At 43.2% G+C, this 15,968-nt stretch overlaps 1 protein-coding gene across 1 annotated transcript in view; it reads left to right on the forward strand.

Annotated features, from left to right (window-relative positions):
* LOC141128042 (uncharacterized) overlaps window positions 1-15,968 on the forward strand; it is a 728,240-nt gene that overhangs the window by 251,839 nt on the left and 460,433 nt on the right. Inside the window, 3 exon segments of the mRNA XM_073615085.1 lie at window positions 5,860-5,959; window positions 9,324-9,372; window positions 15,471-15,535. Coding sequence (XP_073471186.1) covers window positions 5,860-5,959; window positions 9,324-9,372; window positions 15,471-15,535 — 214 coding nt within the window.

Here is a 15,968-nt window from a genome sequence, read left to right on the forward strand (position 1 = left end):
TGCGACATTGCGGCGGACACATTGGACACTTTTAACACTATTTTGGGACCAGTGACATTTATACAGTACTATAAAAATGCACTGATTACTGTGTAAATGACACTGGCAGGGAAGGGGTTAAATAATAGGGGGGGGGGATTAAGGGGTTAAGTGTGTCCTAGGGATTGATTCTAACTGAGGGGGGATGGGCTTACTACAACATGACAGAGATCCCTGCTCCCGATGACAGGGAGCAGTAGATTCCTGTCATGTTGCTAGGTGAATGGGGAAATTCCTTGTTTACATAGGCATCTTCCCGTTCTGCTGCTCCGTGTCACGATCGCGGGCCCCGGCGGACATCGAGTCCGGGCATGCTCACGGAGTACGCGGCAGGCACGTGCCCACTAAGCCGTGTCTTAAAGGGGACATACAGGTACTCCCATTTGCCAAGCCGTGCCATTGTGCCGACGTACATCGTCCTGCGCTGGTCGGCAAGGGGTTAAGTCAAACCTTTGGCTCGCATTTTTTGTGGTGCATTAGCCCCATTATAAACTGCTCTTCAGCAAATAAAAAAGAGAAAGTGAAATAAATCAAACAGAGAAAAAAAGGCATTCGGGAAGCGGCAGGACCACCTTCTGAACACCTGGCAGTGGCTGTTTAGAGCACATACTAATGTGAGCCTAGCCTAAAATATAATATGGACTGCCTATTTCATGAGATAAAAAACAAATGTGTTTATTTTAAATTGACTTTAATGATGCATGCCACTTTTTTTTGTTATTTATCCAACATATTTAATGAATTCAGGGTAATTACTGCAAATTCAATATTTTACTTTGATGAATTACCTCTTTTACTATTGCACGTAATATTTTAAAAATACAGATATTCAATTGCAATAACTATGGAAATTAATCGACCTTACTGTTTTTTTTTTATGGGAGGCAGACATCCTGGACCCCCCTAGAGATTAATTTAACCACTTCAGCCCGGAAGGATTCATCCCCTTCCTGACCAGGCCATTTTTTGCGATTCGGCACTGCATCGCTTTAACTGACAATTGCGCGGTCATGCAATGTTGTACCCAAACAAAATTGATGCCCTTTTTTTCCCCACAAATAGAGTTTTCTTTTGGTGGTATTTGATCACCTCTGCAGTTTTTATTTTTTGTGCTATAAACAAAAAAAGAGTGCCAATATTTTTAACTTTCTGCTATAATACATATCCAAAAAAATATATAACAAAACAAATTTATTCATCAGTTAAGGCCAATATGTATTCTGCTACATATTTTTGGTAAAACAATCTCAATAAGCATATATTATATATAAAAAGGGGGAAAAAACTCTGGTGAGTAACAATTAAAACATCAAAGCGGCGCTTCCATCAGTCAATTGATATAAAACTGACAGACTAATACAGAATCACTCCTATGTACATAAATATTTTAGAGGTGAACTCAATTCGAAATAAAACAAGAGTCTCTCATGTGGTATATAGGATGTAAACAATAGATAATTGATGAGTGCACTGTTCACCAAACACTATTCCACCGCGTGCTCCACACACCCACAAGGGGTTCAAACTCACCAAAACCCGGAGGTTATTAAGCCCCAATCAACATCCTATGGTCTGTAGATCTGGATATCCTCATAGGGTAGCTCACAAATCATCTCCGAAATCCACATGCATGTAAGAGAGACTCCACATAGTCTAATTCCGTTTTCAAATTTATTTGCAAAATCAAGTGTATAAAATAAAACATAACGAATTGACAATCCAACTGTGGTCATGTAGCTCAAGGTTGATTGCTAAAGAGCTTACTTTTATCTTCTTTCCCTGGGATTTGTAAGGACGGAGTATAGTCCGGTGTAGAAAGTATCAGTCTCAGCACTCAGCACTTCCTCCTTCCTGGTTGCTTCCCTGGGTCTTGGAACGTACAACGTCGTGACGTAATTTCCGGTCGCTGTGAGGTCACGCCCTGACGTCGCGTTTCGTCATCACGACTTTATCAAAGGGCGTGGCCTCACAGCGCAGCTTCCCGGTATTTATCTACAGGGCAAGCGATCGGTTTTAGCCAGAACTCCGCCTACAGCAAGCGGACAGGCAGGCGCTCGGTGTTAACCCATAATCCGCCTACAACACAACTTATTAAAGGTGCACAGCAAAGTCCATTTTGGCAAATTAGTATCATGCTCATGATCTAAAGCAAACGACATTGTGCCACAGACCATTACAATCTTACCACATATCCCATAATTAATATATAGAAAGTGAAACGCATTAGTGTTAGTACATATTTTTAATGAGAATTATGAACTGCTATATGAACTAGTGATGGCACTTATTTTTAATTACATTGCTGTGATTAAATGCGTTTCACTTTCTATATATTAATTATGGGATTTGTGGTACCTTGACAGATCCCCATTCTGGCTCTCTTTTCCTCGATCGCGGGTGGCCAGCATACATCGAGTCCGCCAAACCCACGGGGCGAGCTCCCGCGGCGCATGTGTGCTCGCAGGACCACATGCACAGACCGGCATACGTGTACATCGGTTGGCGCAGTCAAGCCGTCTTGCCGCCGTATATACTGTATGTGGAAGGTGATCGGCAAGTGGTTAAGCCAGGGGTCTTCAAACTTTTAGAATAAAGGGCCAGTTTACTGCCCTTCAGACTTTATGGGGGCCACACTGTGGCCAGTGGGAATAGAAAATGCCATAGGCTTGGTGGTCAGTGGGAATAAAAAAATTACATCATTGGGGTCAGTGAGAGAATGAATTCCCCATCTCTGGTGTAAGTGGGAAGAATAGTTTCTCATACCAGTGAAAAGGAATAATGGTCCAACTGCCAGATAAAGCCAGGCAAAGGGCCACATCTGGCCCACAGGCCACAGTTTGGAGACCCCTAATTTAAGCAAAACACAGAAAAGGACATTTCCTAAAGTTAACAGTGCATAGTGTAGTTGCCTCATACTTCAGGTATCACATTTTGTACCTGTGTTACATGTTTAGTTTATACCAATTAGGTAAACATCATTGTGGGCTTATAGCGTTACAGCATAAGACATAAATAATAACATTTAAGCCTCTCTACCAAACATGTTTTTTATGATTAATCCTTTTTTCTTTGAATTGCTTTGGTCAAATGTAAAAGGGCTTATACACTGATTTTTATTTGCTAATACATGATTCAACCTTCAATGTGACCACTGTTGCGGTCATGGGAATACACTTCTCAGTATTATCTCCACAACTCCTCTGTTTGTTCTTTTGGTAGCCTCGTTTGCAAAGTTGCAATGCCTTTGGGATTTATTTTATTTCTTACATAGTCTGTACACCAGTTCACATCTCTTAGGAATTGTCTCTGTCAAGATCAGTTACCATTTCTGTAAGCTTCCAAACTCTAAACACACAGGAATAGCCAGGAGCAATCTAGTTGTTACTTCAAATGTTATACTAAATAGACTAGGGAATATGTCAAAGAGTTGTTTATTGTTACTTCCTATCAGTAAACATTAGGTAAGACATACGGTGAAACACAGATAGCTTGATTTTGCAGAATGCTGCATTTACCGGTATGGCCAAGAAATACATATTGACAGAAGCATAACTAAAACCACAAGGCCCTGAAGCACATTAAGCCTGGGGGTTCCTGTTTTGTATGAAAACATTGGAAGTCTTATTTATTAAAAATGAGTAAAAGAGGGAAAGGTAGTGGTTATGATTGGTCCATTGATCTGTTTGACAGGGAGTAAGCGAAAGGAAAGAGAGTATTACAACAATGAAGCAAACTTGTAGAAACAAAAATAGCTATAATCTACTGTAACATCTGAATGACAAAATTGACAGTATAATCGGTTAGCAATGTATACCTTTAAAACAGGCCATTCCCCCTTTCCCTAAAATTCACATGAGCATGCATGTGTTCATGTTGATGTGAAATCATCATAATTTTTTTTCTTACTTTACTTACATTTTTGTGTCTACTTCCTTGCTCCCCTGAAAGCACTAATGACATAGCCCCGGACGCACAGATGCCCCCTGGGAAGGAAACGTCACTGGTAACTACAAAATGATCTCATACCTAAGCTGCGAGATCTCACAGTATTCTCATACAGCACATACATGAGATGAGCATCATTTAGTGCATGTTACACATGGCATTAAACTTATTTGCTGTTTAAAAAAATCAATATGTGTATTGCTGTATGGCTCATGCACGAGACGAGGCGCATGACGTCCTGCACTCCAACTCCTGCATGCACAGGAGGGCATACATTTTTAAAATAGCATCATGGAAGCAGGGACACCAGCTGCATGGAGACATTCTGCTCTAATTCATAAAAAAGGGGTTCTATCAGGTTGAGGCCAGGACTCTGTGCAGGCCAGTCGAGTTCCTCCACCCCAAACTTGCTCATCCATGTCTTTATGGACCTTGTTTGTGCATTGGTGCACAGTCAGGAACAAAGCACGGTCCATAAAGAGATGAATGAGCAAGTTTGGGGTGGAGGAACTGGCCTGACCTCAACCCGATAGAACACCTTTGGGATGAATTAGAGCAGAGACTGTGAGCCAGGCCTTCTTCTCCAACATCAGTGCCTGACCTCACAAATGCGCTTCTGGAGGAATGGTCAAAGATTTTCATAGACACACTCCTAAACCTTGTGAACAGCCTTCCCAGAATAGTTGAAGCTGTTATAGCTGCAAAGGGTGAGCCAACTCAATATTGAACCCTACGGACTAAGACTGGGATGCCAATAAAGTTCATGTGCATGTATAGGCAGGCGTTCCAATGTGAAAAAAGAAAAGTGTGTGAGTGTGGCGCTGTCCCAAACTTGCAGAAGAAATGTCTGCATATATACAGTTTTATCAAAAGTGTCACGTGTGTATTCCTTTAAGTGAAATATGTATGGCAGTTATTACCACTCCTGTGGGTTAAAGTGACTAGTGATTTAAACATGAGAAGCATAATGAGTGCAATAAATCGCATCCAAGGTGTCTAATGCTATATTCCCTCAAAAGGAAAAAACAGTATTAACCACTGCTAAGAGCATGAAGCGGTCTGTGTTTAAACACTAGAAAACACAAAGTTGCAATAAATACATCACACGTGACATGCAAAAAATTCTAAAGTGTCTAGTGCTAAATAAATAAATATTAAAATGTTGTTCTACAAACGTTGCAAATAACAAAGTGACAAGTGCCCTATGAAGAGGTCACTCTGAAAAGTGCTAAACCAATACTTTTGGTATTATACTGTAAATACTGTATATCTCATAAAGGAGCAACAAGCTGTCTTAATAAACCAGCAGTGTTTTAGGTCTCTTAAGGCTATTAGCAAAGCTTATATAGAGGGGAATACACAGACAGAATCTTTCATTTTCAAAGCTAATGAACAAGTTGATGATAGAAGTTGATTGATTAGTTTGCACAGTTACTCCATATTCTGTTTGGTCCAGATTTAGTGAATTACCCATAAATGTATTTATTCTAAACTATTTACATTTGACTTTGTCAGCCTAATAATGTTACTGATAACTGTTATACGATCATAATTTACAGGCCAAAACTGTTTTCTTTTCAATTGATACTTTTAGTTTGGATCTCTAACACTTATTATGGGGTCTCCCTGAAAGTACTCATGCAGTGAAAAGAAATTGTGTTCTGTGTGGCCAACAACTGGTTTGGTGTTATTATGCTGGTAAATTATTAGAATGCTCACATTCACAGTGCTGGATCATGATGGGCCTCAGGTAAGTATTAGGGGGGCTTTGGTGAGGAGCTGGATACAAAAGTTTTTCTTTCCCTTCATGCATAAAGGGAAATAAACTTCAGCCTTTAGAACTACTTTAATCTATTATGACCTTTTATTTTTTAGATGGGTTGATGGCTTGCTACCCCAATTGTTGAGAACGTATTGCCAGACAAGTTCAATTAGTGACCACAATCAAGAAAATATTCTGCACTTGGATGGAGAGGTGAAGCAATTCAAACCACTATAAATCATATACTGTAATATAAGATGTCTTACATGTTTAAGGATGTGCTTAAAGATTGTAATAAAGTTATTACATACATTAAAGTAAACTAATCATTAAAAATCACAATTCACATTTATCAGTAGACCAACAGTCAGCATTACCAATAATGATGAATATTATGCAATGCACTACTGGCCCCTGCGCTCTATGTATTTTACAGTTCTGGCCCTTGAGAAAAGTAGGCTCAGGTTGGCCCAAGTTGTGCATGTGATCATTTGGGCACAATTCTCCACCTATCATTTCTCTAACCCAAGGCATTTTTCTTTATACCTTAAATGTCAGCATGGCGCTCCAAAATTTTGCAAACAACTGTTTCAGAGGGTGTTAAAAATGGGGGCATGATATTGTGGCTGTGATGACAAATGAGGGTGTGTTATTTGGGTGTGAATAAAGTGGGTGTGTTCAGTAGGCTGTCCCCAGATTTAATTTTGAACCTTGTACATTATACCTACTGCAGTATCTTGCATTCAGAAATTAATTAATGTTCAAAATAATGTAAGGAACTAGAAAAATAGAGAACAAATCAAGTGAGCCCAGGTACTGAGTGATTTTGGCTGTCTTGTCAAGTGCTTTGAGTCTTTGAGCTGCCTATATAAATCTTTTACACTGCCATGAGATCAAATAATCAATAGATCCAAAGATAATAGTGACCAATGTAATATGCAAATGTTTACTTTTCTGATGAAGGACAGTCTTATCACTGCTTCTTATTGGCCATTAAGGACACCTTTGTCAATAAAGGACCAATCTGTGTCAGGATAAAGACTAATGTCATCAACAGCTGGACAGTGAGGTACAGGAACATAAGGCAGAGTCAGGATACAAGCCAAGGTCAGGTTATAGCCCGGGCAGCGAGGCAGTGAATCAGAAATAGAATACAGAGTCCAAAACACAGGCTGAGGTCACAACAGGTAGACAGGAATACAAAGGCAGGTCAAAGGCAAGCCAGTTTGTACATGGTAAAGAAAACATAGCATGTCAAGTCACAGGTAAATCAGGGATTAGCTGAAGAACACGCAACATTATGTCCATCTAACATACCGTCATAAATAGGCCATTTAGCAGCAATACCTGTGCCAAATCTGTCTGTGCACCTAACAGAGAACAAATCAAGTGAGCTCAGGTACTGAGTGATTTTGGCTGTCTTGTCAAGTGCTTTGGGTCTTTGAGCTGCCTACACAAAAGTGTCACAATGGTAAAAATGACAGTAGACAATTTGGGACAAGTCTTTATTAAAAAAAAAAAAAAGTTCTGCCGTGTCCATTCATCTTCTATCACAGCGCCGGACCGAGAAAAAAAAAAGAAAAAATCTCTGCCTCAATGGGAGGCTCCCGCTGACTGCAGCTGTTATAAAGCCGAGACCCGACAATTCATTACAGCCGCGATCAGTGGAAAGTTGCGCTACTTTACATGCATACTAAGGACACCCCCAGGCATGATATTTAAAGGAATATTTCATTGTTATTGTTTCACTTTAAGCATTATTAAAATGGCTGGTTCTGAAAAAACTGCAGTTTTTAAAACTTTTTTTTGCATTAATCCATGTCCCCTGGGGCAGGACCTGGGTCCCCAAACACTTTTTATGACAATAACTTGCCTTTAAAATTAGCACTTTTGATTTTTCATGTTTGTGTCCCATAGACTAACGGCATTCCGCAGCTTTTGAATTTGCCGCGAACGCCGCATATTGTTTGCTATTCGGCGAACGGGCGAACACCTGATGTTCGAGTTAAACTTACGCTCGACTCGAACATTGGTCTCATCCCTAATAGTAGGTAGAGACAACTGTCTCTATAACTGATGGCTCACTGTTCTGATACACTCCCTGAGACATGAACTCAGATCCCAGAATCTTTGAGCACACTAACCAACTCTATGAATAAAGGTAATTTATTAATAAGCACCGTGCAAAAAATCAAAAGCAACTTGTTTAGGGGCCTGTATTATTGAGCTCTAGGCTTGTGTTGACAGAATCAGTCTGACACTACTTTTCATCAGTCTGACATAGTTTTTTTTTTTTATTTTAAATTCTTTTTATTTGACATTAGTTTTAGATGTTGCCGAGATCCTTCAGAATTCATTGACAGGTACATTTTGTAAACAGGGGCTATTTCAAAATCAATTGCTTATATATATATATATCTATAGATAGATATATCTATATATCTATAGATATAGATATATAGATATATCTATATATATATAGATATATATATATATATAGATATATCTATATATATATATGCAATGTGACTGCCAAGGACACACTTGAAAGCTTCTCCTAACCCTAAAGGAAACTATATTGAGGGATATGAGGGGCTATTATTTTTGAACTTAGAGTTTAAATGCTGCCTGTAATCTGAATATTTTGAGACTCTGACATAGAACAAGCACGCAGATAAGGAACGTCAGAGTGAATTCACAATAGTATGGCAGCCAGGAAACTAGTAGTTTCCAATGGAGAAGTCAACATTAGCAGCTGGCATACTTCTATTTGCATGTTTTCGTTTATGATCAGCCAATAACCATAACTCTCTGCCCTCATTTGCTGTACTTGCTTATGCAGAAGTGTAGAGCTATGGTGTTTTTTTTTTAAAGAAAACTAGAGAGAATATCTGATCATCACATTAACTATAGCAGGTAGCTGATAAAGTAAACTGTCAGCTCATATCCTTCCTTCAGTGATATAGCTCTCCATTACCACTGCCCTTTCAATGTGGTTACACTTATATTGTCTTTCTTATAGTTGCTATTTGCTTATTCATAGATGTTCCCCACTTCATATAACAGTACCTGGGCCTTCTCTGGACAATGCCGTATTGGATGGGGGATGGGAGATCTATGTATTCTTTACTAACAGGAAGTGGAAACACTTGGCAGGGGGCTCTAGGCAGTATTAGAGGGACAGATGACAGCAAAAAAGATAGCTGAAAGTCTATGCGTATTCTATCACTAGTAGCACAGTTCTTAATTTGGTGTTGTAAGTTTAACACAAATTTGGAAAAGTGCTATTTGTGTACCCCACTCAGTCGCATTTGTCACTATTTGACAATAATGGGTTGGTGCCCCCTTGTCACACATGCTAGTGTGAAAAAAAGGTGAGGGAGGGATATGTTAAGAAAACTGAAGCAGCTTAGCAAGGGTTGAATATACCTATGTATTGATAGAAGGGCTTTGTCACATTGTTGTCTGACATCTTAATATGCTATAACTTTCTGTCTACATTTATCATTTTAAACCAATTGATAACACACTGATGTTTAAATAGCCATGATTTACTAAATATATTGTATCAATCTAGGTTAGTGGCTATGAAATGGAACTGATGCAGAATTTGTACCACGGAGCAGGTAAGCAATCAGCAAGACTGCAAACATTTGTAAAATTATGATAATTTTCTTCAGGTTAAATTTGGTTGTATTATGAATAAATTTTTTTGGAGTGTACTTTCAACTAAAGATTACTTACAAATTTAGGGATGTGGTGCTCAAAATGAATTGGTTGGTCCGTGGTCATAAAAAAATCATCTTCCTTAAGATTACTTAGTATTTAAATATATAGTCTTCACTTAAATGTATTCCACAGTCATCAGCATTCTAAAGGTTCAGAAATTGATTAGCCTAAGCTCATTTAAACTGAAAAGTTTACTGCATATATGTGTTAATCACAGTGACCTTTCATCAGCGATAGTTAGGTCTACCAATAATAGGTCCTTAGGTTTGGATTACAGTAACATTGTACGGATCAGTGGGACTGATCTTGGCTGAGAGGTTTGGAGAGTCCTAGTACTGACAGAGGTCAAAAACATTAAGAGCTGGGTTCTAGGCCAGATACCAGGGATCAATATTTCCTGCTATTGGAGGATATCACTCTGTGAGGCTAGAAATGGAGTTTCTTTCCTATTGCTGCTGATTGTGCGGATGTAGAACTACAGGCAATTCCCCATGTGTGAATCAAACATTTATTCAGATTTCTCAGTTTAGACATGCCCTTTATCAGAAAATTATAGATGTGCCTTTTCACGAAAGCTTGCTTGGCTAAAAAATGCAATATTATTGCAGTTAGAAAACAGGGAAAACAAAAGAATGAATGATGGATAATTGGAATATACATTACAGAATAATAAAGCTGTCACCCCCAAACTATTCAAATTATATATCAACATTTGGAATCCTATATCCAAATTAGGAACAAACAGTCTAGGGTAACATAACAAAGCTGCTGCCCCATGTGATGTACAGTAAGTAAGCCCAGTAATTGTTGCCCATGCGTAGGAAGAGTGTTACTGGCAGCCAGAGGCGGCTCTAGGCTTTGTGAGGCCTTAGGCAAAACTTAAACATGAGGCCCCACTCATGCCCATAATAGGACAAATAATTCAAGCGATATAAAAATTAACTGTATAAGGAGGGTACAGGGTGAGGGTAAGTGGACACAGTACAGGGGGAGGGTAAGTGGACACAGTACAGGGGGAGGGTAAGTGGACAAAGTACAGGGGCAGGAGAGTACAGTGCAGGGGGAGGGTAAGTGGACACAGTACAGGGGGCAGGAGAGTACAGTGCAGGGGGAGGGTAAGTGGACACAGTACAGGGGGCAGGAGAGTACAGTGCAGGGGGAGGGTAAGTGGACACAGTACAGGGGCAGGAGGGCACAGTACAGGGGGTGGGTAAGTGGACACAGTACAGGGGGCAGAAGGGTACAGTACAGGGGGAGAGTAAGTGGACACAGTACAGGGGCAGAAGGGTACAGTACAGGGGGAGGGTAAGTGGACACAGTACAGGGGCAGGAGGGTACAGTACAGGGGGAGAGTAAGTGGATACAGTACAGGGGCAGGAGAGTACAGTGCAGGGGGAGGGGAAGTGGACACAGTACAGGGGCAGAAGGGTACAGTACAGGGGGAGGGTAAGTGGACATAGTACAGGGGGCAGGAGAGTACAGTACAGGGGGAGGGTAAGTGGACACAGTACAGGGGGCAGAAGGGTACAGTACAGGGGGAGGGGAAGTGAACACAGTACAGGGGGCAGGAGAGTACAGTACAGGGCGAGGGTAAGTGGACACAGTACAGGGGGCAGAAGGGTACAGTACAGGGGGAGGGGAAGTGAACACAGTACAGGGGGCAGGAGAGTACAGTACAGGGGGAGGGTAAGTGGACACAGTACAGGGGGCAGAAGGGTACAGTACAGGGGGAGGGGAAGTGGACACAGTACAGGGGGCAGGAGAGTACAGTACAGGGGGAGGGTAAGTGGACACAGTACAGGGGCAGGAGGGTACAGTACAGGGGGAGAGTAAGTGGATACAGTACAGGGGCAGGAGAGTACAGTACAGGGGGAGGGTAAGTGGACACAGTACAGGGGGCAGAAGGGTACAGTACAGGGCGAGGGTAAGTGGACACAGTACAGGGGGCAGAAGGGTACAGTACAGGGGGAGGGGAAGTGGACACAGTACAGGGGGCAGGAGAGTACAGTACAGGGGGAGGGGAAGTGGACACAGTACAGGGGGCAGAAGGGTACAGTACAGGGGGAGGGGAAGTGGACACAGTACAGGGGGCAGAAGGGTACAGTACAGGGGGAGGGTAAGTGGACACAGTACAGGGGGCAGAAGGGTACAGTACAGAGGGAGGGGAAGTGGACACAGTACAGGGGGCAGAAGGGTACAGTACAGGGCGAGGGTAAGTGGACACAGTACAGGGGGCAGAAGGGTACAGTACAGGGGGAGGGGAAGTGAACACAGTACAGGGGGCAGGAGAGTACAGTACAGGGGGAGGGTAAGTGGACACAGTACAGGGGGCAGAAGGGTACAGTACAGGGGGAGGGGAAGTGGACACAGTACAGGGGGCAGGAGAGTACAGTACAGGGGGAGGGTAAGTGGACACAGTACAGGGGCAGAAGGGTACAGTACAGGGGGAGGGTAAGTGGACACAGTACAGGGGCAGAAGGGTACAGTACAGGGGGAGAGTAAGTGGATACAGTACAGGGGCAGGAGAGTACAGTACAGGGGGAGGGTAAGTGGACACAGTACAGGGGGCAGGAGAGTACAGTACAGGGGGAGGGTAAGTGGACACAGTACAGGGGGCAGAAGGGTACAGTACAGGGCGAGGGTAAGTGGACACAGTACAGGGGGCAGAAGGGTACAGTACAGGGGGAGGGGAAGTGGACACAGTACAGGGGGCAGGAGAGTACAGTACAGGGGGAGGGGAAGTGGACACAGTACAGGGGGCAGAAGGGTACAGTACAGGGGGAGGGGAAGTGGACACAGTACAGGGGGCAGGAGAGTACAGTACAGGGGGAGGGGAAGTGGACACAGTACAGGGGGCAGGAGAGTACAGTACAGGGGGAGGGTAAGTGGACACAGTACAGGGGGCAGAAGGGTACAGTACAGGGGGAGGGGAAGTGGACACAGTACAGGGGGCAGGAGGGTACAGTACAGGGCGAGGGTAAGTGGACACAGTACAGGGGGCAGAAGGGTACAGTACAGGGGGAGGGGAAGTGGACACAGTACAGGGGGCAGGAGAGTACAGTACAGGGGGAGGGGAAGTGGACACAGTACAGGGGGCAGGAGAGTACAGTACAGGGGGAGGGTAAGTGGACACAGTACAGGGGGCAGAAGGGTACAGTACAGGGGGAGGGGAAGTGGACACAGTACAGGGGGCAGGAGGGTACAGTACAGGGCGAGGGTAAGTGGACACAGTACAGGGGGCAGAAGGGTACAGTACAGGGGGAGGGGAAGTGGACACAGTACAGGGGGCAGGAGGGTACAGTACAGGGCAAGGGTAAGTGGACACAGTACAGGGGGCAGAAGGGTACAGTACAGGGGGAGGGGAAGTGGACACAGTACAGGGGGCAGGAGAGTACAGTACAGGGGGAGGGGAAGTGGACACAGTACATGGGGCAGGAGAGTACAGTACAGGGGGAGGGGAAGTGGACACAGTACAGGGGCAGGAGAGTACAGTACAGGGGGAGGGTAAGTGGACACAGTACATGGGGCAGAAGGGTACAGTACAGGGGGAGGGGAAGTGGACACAGTACAGGGGGCAGGAGGGTACAGTACAGGGCGGAGCAGGAGGGCACAGTACAGGGGGAGGGTAAGTGGACACAGTACAGGGGGCAGGAGGGTACAGTACAGGGGGAGGGCAAGTGGACACAGTACAGGGGGCAGAAGGGTACAGTATAGGGACAGTAATGTATAATACGGAGCTGCTCTCGCAGATCCTAGCTATTCTGGCAGGCTGTCACTGGGGAAATTAAAGAAAAGAACATCCATCATATAAGTGTGTACCACAGTAAAATGTTATATAGTGTGAAGATACCAAGAATAATTAATATATGTACATTCCAAAGTGCTGGTACAATAAATAATAAGCATAAAACATACATGTAACACAAAAAAATCCAACAAAACTGTGCTGTGATAAACTTGTGCAGATATACTGCAAATTATTTGCTCGGACGTCAGATTCCCATCACCAAAACAAAGCACATACCATTTGCTTACCAAAAAAAATAGACTTCTTAAACTTATGAGGTCACATGCACTTGTCATCTGCTGGATATTTACAACCACTTCACTCAAAAAACAACACTGCAGGCATAGTAGCTTGGTCCGGTACCAACCACAGGGAACCCCGTAAATGCAAAGAATAAATCAATACCAGGACAAGTAAACAATTTGTTGCTTTATCCTAGTAAAGTTTGCTGTAAGTACATTACTTTAAGAAGGCAACGCAGTATGTCATGGTAATGCATACAGTACGTTTTATTCTTTGCATACACGGGGTTGCTGTGGTTGGTACCTGACCAGGCAGAGTGGTAAAAGGCTGCTCCTGGGAGAAAGTTACCATAACTGCGTTGTCACTTTTTGAGTGAAGTGGCTGTAAATATCCCGCAGATGACAAGTGCATGTAACTTCATAAATTTAAGGAGTCAAATTTTTTGGTAAACAAATGGTGTGTGCTTTGTTTTGGTGATGTACACCGAAGTCTGTGCAAACAGCTTGCAGTGGATATGCACAAGATTACCACAAAACAATTGGAGTGTGTGTGTGTGTGTGTGTGTCTATATATAATTCTTGATATCTATTACATTGCACTTTAGGAACTTTCACATGAAGGATCCAATCAGGTCCACCTGTCAGTTTTTCAGGCAGACCCTCCATTCTCCTTTATGGAGCGGTGGATGTAAATGGACTTTTGTCCACTTACACCCGCCTACCTTCAATCCGGCCCAACAAAAACAAACTGAAGGGGGATCCATTATCCTCTGTCTAGGCTGATCAGGAAGAATGTCAGTTGGGTATAAACAGACAGGCGGTCCGTTTATACCTGACTGCCCATAGAGCAGTGTGGGCTGTGTCTGTGTCCACTTGACATAAGTGGTGCAGACGCAGACCTGTTAACCTCTTGCACTGCTCAGAGGGTAGTCAGCAGACAGACTCCCCACTGAGCAAAGCAGAGTCTGTCCCAAGTGAAAGGGGCCTCATTGATGTCTTGTTTTGTCCCATCACCTTTGCTCTGTCTGTCCCCATGTACTCTCTAGCTGCCATCATCTCTCTTATTCCCTTGCTCTGTCCTTATATCCTCTTCTCTGCCCCATCTATCCCTCCTCTATCTCTAGATGGGTCCCTATTATGTACATGGAGGAGGCTGTGTAATCAGTACAGTCCGACAAGATACAGCACCTTACCTCTATCTTCCTCTGAGGATCCATGCCATTCCTGCTACTGTGTCTGCTGGCCCCTCCCTCTGGTCTCACTCGGCCCCTCCCCCTCCTCTCACTTACCTCCAGTTCACCAACGAGTATGCTGGAATGGAGGCGGTTCTGGTACCGCCCACGTGAGAGAAGATTCTCTTGGATAGAAGCTGCAACTGATCGATGTGCTGAAATGAAAGGCCATCATCTGCCTTTCATGTGGGAGGAGGAGGGGCCGCGGAAGCTAATGAAAGTTAATGTGGAGGCTGAATCTCACAGTGCCCAGCGCTGCATGTTACCGGTCTGATGTCTGCTTTGCTGAGCAGGTGTGAGCAGGGCGGTGCCAGCATAAGCACTTGAGGGACCGTCGGCTTCAGTGCACTGTGCCCCCCCTCTCCTGCCCCCCTAAGGTGGCCTTAAACTGGCGCCAGCGGCCAGCCCTGCTGAGGGGCTCTATCTGTGATCCGGAACTGTCAGCCTTTAGAGGCGGCTCTCTAAGTAGACAGATCAGGCGGCCGCGAGGCCCCTCCCATTGCGGGGCCTAAGGCGACCGCCTAATATGCCTAATTAGAGAGCCGCCTCTGCTGGCAGCTCACCATTTGAAAAAAGTCTGAAAAAAGAAAACAAATGAAGCCACCATATTTTTTAGAACTTCGTTCTTGGGTTTACATACCAGATGATTCCAGTTTCATTATATTAAAAACATTGTATATGTTTTGAACTTAGTGCCATTATGAAATCTAAAAACAATTTAATTTTTTATGCAGAATTTTTTACATTGGAAAATAACGAATGTATACGCCTCTCCGATTCTCTTCTAATTTTTTGGGAGGTAAGTGACAGCAAGTTATTTTCATTAGAATATTTTTTGAAAATTCACATAGGCATTGTTAAGCCAAATGCTAATATTGTGTAAGGAATTCATTTACTACAACTTTCCAAAAATGGAAGACTCTAAAACATCTCATCTGAGAAGTGAACACAAGGAAATCGTTCATTTTGACAGCCTTTTCAAATCAATCTTCCTTGATTTACACGTTACAAATTGAAACTATGATCACAAGACATCATTCCATGTTCCCTCCTCTTGTTAATTGAACCAGCTTAAGCAGATGCAGGTGTTCCTGCTGTTATATAACAAAAATGAGCTGAATGTGATAATTTGCAAGTCATTGTCTTTAAATAATTAGCTCACAATCAAACTGTTGATGATTTTCTCACCTCGGTTCCAAACCATTGCATGAAGAGGGTTTTGTCATAAAAAT

The sequence above is a fragment of the Aquarana catesbeiana genome, linkage group LG02, assembly GCF_042186555.1.
Source record: "Aquarana catesbeiana isolate 2022-GZ linkage group LG02, ASM4218655v1, whole genome shotgun sequence".
Classification (NCBI taxonomy): domain Eukaryota; kingdom Metazoa; phylum Chordata; class Amphibia; order Anura; family Ranidae; genus Aquarana; species Aquarana catesbeiana.